The following is a 6,000-nucleotide window of genomic DNA, read 5'->3' on the forward strand; positions in this document are numbered from 1 at the left end:
AGAAATAGTTGCAATAAAGAGAAACAGTTACAATAATACATAAAAATTTCCCAGAGAGGGCAATACTTAATCTTGAGGATGGAATTGTTAATGGTAAAATGTCATGTGTCACAGTGAGAAATAAATTTAGATATTAATTAAAATGTGTGTTTTATCTCTACCAGGCACAGTGCTGTGTGGTTTACATGGATGACTTCATCTCAGTCTTATGAAAATCCCATTCCTTATATTTTTGCATCACTATTATCCTTATTTTATATATAAGGATATTGTATGTATGAATATGAGATTGTGTAACTTGTTCAAGGTTATACCTGGTGATGAAGCAGGGGAGCCAAGTTTTATTTTTTATTATTTTTTAAATTTTATTTTATTTTTAAACTTTACAATATTGTATTGGTTTTGCCAAATATCGAAATGAATCTGCCACAGGTATACATGTGTTCCCCATCCTGAACCCTCCTCCCTCCTCCCTCCCCATACCATCCCTCTGGGTCATCCCAGTGCACCAGCCCCAAGCATCCAGTATCGTGCATCGAACCTGGACTGGTGACTCATTTCATACATGATATTATACATGTTTCAATGCCATTCTCCCAAATCATCCCACCCTCTCCCTCTCCCACAGAGTCCATAAGACTGTTCTATACATCAGTGTCTCTTTTGCTATCTCGTATACAGGGTTATTGTTACTATCTTTCCAAATTCCATATATATGTGTTAGTATACTGTATTGGTGTTTTTCTTTCTGGCTTACTTCACTCTGTATAATAGGCTCCAGTTTCATCCATCTCATTAGAACTGATTCAAATGAATTCTTTTTAATGGCTGAGTAATACTCCATTGTGTATATGTACCACAGCTTTCTTATCCATTCATCTGCTGATGGACATCTAGGTTGCTTCCATGTCCTGGCTATTATAAACAGTGCTGTGATGAACATTGGGGTACACGTGTCTCTTTCAGTTCTGGTTTCCTCAGTGTGTATGCCCAGGAGTGGGATTGCTGGATCATAAGGCTGTTCTATTTCCAGTTTTTTAAGGAATCTCCACACTGTTCTCCATAGTGCCTGTACTAGTTTGCATTCCCACCAACAGTGTAAGAGGGTTCCCTTTTCTCCACACCCTCTCCAGCATTTATTGCTTGTAGACTTTTGGATTGCAGCCATTCTGACTGGCGTGAAATGGTACCTCATAGTGGTTTTGATTTGCATTTCTCTGATAATGAGTGATGTTGAGCATCTTTTCATATGTTTGTTAGCCATCTGTATGTCTTCTTTGGAGAAATGTCTATTTAGTTCTTTGGCCCATTTTTTGATTGGGTCATTTATTTTTCTGGAGTTGAGCTGTAGGAGTTGCTTGTGTATTTTTGAGATTAGTTGTTTGTCAGTTGCTTCATTTGCTATTATTTTCTCACATTCTGAAGGCTGCCTTTTCACCTTGCTAATAGTTTCCTTAGTTGTGCAGAAGCTTTTAAGTTTAATTAGGTCCCATTTGTTTATTTTTGCTTTTATTTCCAATATTCTGGGAGGTGGGTCATAGAGGATCCTGCTGTGATGTATGTCAGAGAGTGTTTTGCCTATGTTCTCCTCTAGGAGTTTTATAGTTTCTGGTCTTACATTTAGATCTTTAATCCATTTTAAATTCAGGTCTGCCTGAGGACAGATCAAGTTCCTAACCACAGTGTTTTTACTGCTTCTTAGGAGAAAATTTTGCCATCCTATAGGAGGGGGCTCACAGTCCAAAGCTTATCTGTAGGTGAATTTGCCCACTTCCTAGGGAAATGGGAGCAGGAAACAGGAAGGGAAGCCAGCATTTTTGATCCATTCCATCAAACAGGTGCACATGTGGATCCTGGTGACCAGGAGAATCAGCATGTGTACGAACTGGCTGAGACCCACTGGACCTTGTACAGCACTAGGAGCGTGATGGGAATTGCTCCTTCCTCAAGTCAGGATACACGAACAGAACACACTTAGTGACAGGGAAACTACAAAGCTAACCTCTCAGGCAACTGACAGGGACTATTACTTTCCTTGGTCTTCTTGGCTTTGGCTGGGGGGTTTTAAGTAGTTTCCTCTAAATATTCATGGCCACCGAGTAGTCAGCCCACTGGGGTTTCGCATAGACACTGTATGGCCATAAAGATGGACACTGAGAATTACAAAAGAAAACATCAAGTCTATTGCATCCCAGTTGCTTGACAGAGCCAAAAATATATATTTCCTGGAAAGCCTACCTTTACTCCAAGATTTAGGGGATTCCCAATGATAAATTTATAATATCAAATTACATAATGCATAAGAAGCCACTCTGAGTAAGAGGCAGCAGAAACCACCAGAAAACTGAGGTTGTCATGAATAGATAAAAATTCCAAGTAGAAGTTTAATTTTCTTCAGTGTTCAGTCGTGTCCAACTCTTTGCAACCCCATGGACTGTAGCCAGCCAGACTCCTCTGTCCAACCAGGCAAGAATACTGGAGTAGGTTGCCATTTCCTACTCCAGAGGATCTTCCTGACCCAGGCATTGAACCTGCCTCTCTTGTGTCTCCTGCGTTGGCAGGCGGATTCTTCACCACTGTGCCACCTAACCTTAGAGAAAGAAAATACATGTGGAGCAAGGTTCTTTAAAAATGACTACTCATCAGATTTCCCTTGTGGTCCAGTGGTTAAGAATCTGGCTGCCAAGACGGAGGACATATGTTCAGTCCTTGGTCTGGGAAGATCCCACGTGCAGTGGAGCAATTAAGCCCATGCTCCACAACGTGCTCTAGGACTCATGGGCCAGAAGTACTGAGCCCACGTGCTGCAACTACCAAAGCCTGCGTGCCTTAGAGCCTGGGCTTCATAACAAGAGAAGCCACCGCAAGGAGAAGCTCTCGCACTGCAGCTAGAGAAAGCCCACATGCAGCAATGAAGACCCAGTGCAGCCAAAAATAAGTGGTTAATTTTAAAAAAGTGACGGCTCACATATGTGAAAGACCCAAGTAGATTTCCTGGACATGAAAATAAAGTTTAAAAAGTCGATTGGAAGGTGAAACAGGTTATTGGAGCTAAGGTGGGAATTAGTAAATGGGACAGTGAGTCTAAAGGAATGACCCCCTAACACAGTAGACAGAAGCAAAATGGGGGGAAATGTGAATGAATGGCTAGAGTCTAGATGACACTGAAAGAAAGCTGAACCCGGGCTAGATCTATCCTTCGGGACTGAAGTTCTGGACCTGCTGAAGATGTTCCTTCGTCACCACCTTTCAGAACCACAATTGTGTTAAAATGGAGTGATGATTCCAGAATAAAGTACAAGCCTACCCAGAAATAGGCTCATGGCTTTTCAACTAGGGAACAGAGAAATTCCCACAAAACTGTAGACTGAGGGGAAGGTGTGAGTGTAATAAGAGTATGTATCGTAAAACTGGGACTTGCTCTTGCAATTGAATTGTGCCTCTTTCCAGCTGTGCTAGAATTTGGTCTTGATTATACATTTTCCACTTCATAACAGAATACTCCATGCGTTAACTTTACAGTTCTGCAGGTCTGCTGATGTCCAGTTCTGAATGCCATGATAAACCTTTAGTAAAGAGCCAAGAGCAGTTTTTCAAAGGGAGAATAGTTATTGGCAGGTAGAAGGGAGTAAAGCATGACACAGAGCTCTGTGCATCTGCCTCGTGATTCTCACTGGGGAATGTCAGGAGCTCTACAGAGCATTGATATCTGCCACAGGCACTTCAAGAACAACTGAGCCTGCTTGGTTAACGACCCTGGTGGCCGAGAAGCTTCCATCATAGCCTCGTTCTGCTACCGAGCTCTGCCTTGCACTGGCCCAGCCTGACGGATTGTATAGTAAATGGGCCAGAGTAGCATACCCAAGAGTAGTATATGTTAACTCCAAAACCAGAGGGTCCCACGAAGTGTTGTGCCTCTTTCTCCATGTCTGGAAACAGCTCGTCTCTCACTTTGGAGGACATTCCAGCATATCTCACACCCCTGGACTACTCAGAAGCTCACCAAGGGGGCAGATCCCTGAATTTTTGCAGATTGACATTGGTCTGCCATCCATATATCATACCAAGGCATCTAGAGGGCTTTATAATTCCCATTCGCCAAGAACATTCAGCAAAATGCCATCAGTGTAATGGACCAGTATGATATAAATATGACTTAGTGCATTCTGAACTATATTAATAGAGAACAAGCTAAATATAGCTCAGAGATAAAATACTTAAAGGGTATTTGTGACTCTGCCACTTGAAGGCAAACTGTATCCGATTGTCTTTATTATTTCTAAACACTCCCTGGGAGAAATTTTATCCTCGGCCTCCAGTAGTCACCCTTCCTGTCTGTGGATGAAGTCCTCCAGCTGGTCACCCAGTTCCCTCCTCATCCCCAGCCGACCACTCACACCGACCCCCACCCACCAGCACACAGGCAGCTGCCTCTGTGGTTTCCCCCTCCAGCCTGCCTCCCAGGGTTCTCAGGCTCACCTGGCCGGGGGCTGGGTGGGAAGGAGAGGGGTTCTTGCTGAGACCCTTGATCTGTGCCCAGCACTGTGTCTCCAGCACTGCAGAAATAAGAGCTGCTGTCTTCGGAGCTCGCATTGCTCACAGTCAGAGTTGAGAACTCCAGTTTCGGGCGGTCAATGGGAAACTTGTCCTCGGTAAACCCACTCTCGTAAGTAGCCTTGGAGCCCTGATTGGCAGTAGCCATCAGCACCAAGCTCTGTCCTGGAAGCTGACGGTACCAGTACATCCAGGTGAGCTGGCTATCGACCTGACACTCGATCGTCATGGAGGTCCCGCGTTGACGGATGGCCCTGCTTGGCTCTTGAGAGAGGAGAGCACTGAACACAGAACCTAGATCCAGAGAGACAGAAACACCCTTGAGAGCTGACAAGCTTGTCCCAGGCAGGAGGGTCTCCTACTATTTGCTCCAGTATCACCTTGGCTCGCAATCAGCCCTGGAGCACTGTCTCCACTCTGGATTTGCTCTTCCAGCTGTTACTGTGTTAGGATTCCTAATCGAACATCTCTCCCATCTGCTGACTGGGGGCCTCAGACCCTCTACTCCTCAGCATGCATATTCACCCCAAATTTCCCCGGGAATAAGGCCATACCCAGTCCCAGGAGAAGTAGCAGAAGAGTCAACATCTTTAGGTGACAGCCTTGCCTCTCCACAGAGAAAAGGCAGTAACACATCAAATTCAAGTTGTTCTTCCTTCACCACCGTGTAGTTCTTCCCTATGACTCTGTTCCTGGCCTGTCCCAGGAAGCCTAGTTTCTGCAGAACATGGGGACAATTCTTCTGCCCCCTAGTGGAGCTGTGTGGCTCTTCACTTGGGCTGGATCTTTATTCACTAGGCTCCCAGCCTCCAACTGTGGTCTCATCACCACCCTCTGCCACTCCCCATCCATCATTGTTGAGCACCACTCATGTTCTACTCCTCGGTATAAAGCAAGAATGGGATGCAGTATTGACCTCAGATAATTAAAGGTAAGATTTTAGAATACTAGGGTAACGTAACTCAGGATTGCAACCGTGGGCTGAGTATTTCCGTTATTCCAAACTGAGCTGATTTTTCTTTCCCTGATACCTACTCCGGTAAACTGACTCCTATTCCTGAATTCATTCCTCTTAATAAACAGAGATCCAACCAGTCCATTCTAAAGGAGATCAGCCCTGGGTGTTCTTTGGAAGGAATGATGCTAAAGCTGAAACTCCGGTACTTTGGCCACCTCATGCAAAGAGTTGACTCATTGGAAAAGACTCTGATGCTGGGAGGGATTGGGAGCAGAAGGAGAAGGGGATGACAGAGGATGAGATGGTTGGATGGCATCACCAACTCGATGGACGTGAGTCTGAGTGAACTCTGGGAGTTGGTGCTGGACAGGGAGGCCTGGCATGCTGCAATTCATGGGGTCGCAAAGAGTTGGACACGACTGAGTGACTAAACTGAAATGATACATTTTCCACTTCATAACAGAATACTCTGTGCGTCTTCAACTTTA

General features: G+C 44.6%; 1 gene segment (V, D, J or C); it reads right to left on the minus strand.

Annotated features, from left to right (window-relative positions):
* Positions 1–1,454: 1,454 nt before the first annotated feature.
* Positions 1,455–5,434, minus strand: LOC147373617 (T cell receptor beta variable 29-1-like). The segment is given in 3 exon segments: positions 1,455–3,566; positions 4,480–4,848; positions 5,109–5,434. Coding segments are annotated over 3 exon segments (501 nt in total).
* Positions 5,435–6,000: the final 566 nt, after the last annotated feature.

The sequence above is a fragment of the Bos grunniens genome, chromosome 4 (genome assembly GCF_055505025.1).
Source record: "Bos grunniens cultivar Pamir isolate PY7600 chromosome 4, Bosgru_T2T1.0, whole genome shotgun sequence".
In the NCBI taxonomy this organism is placed as follows: Eukaryota; Metazoa; Chordata; class Mammalia; order Artiodactyla; family Bovidae; genus Bos; species Bos grunniens.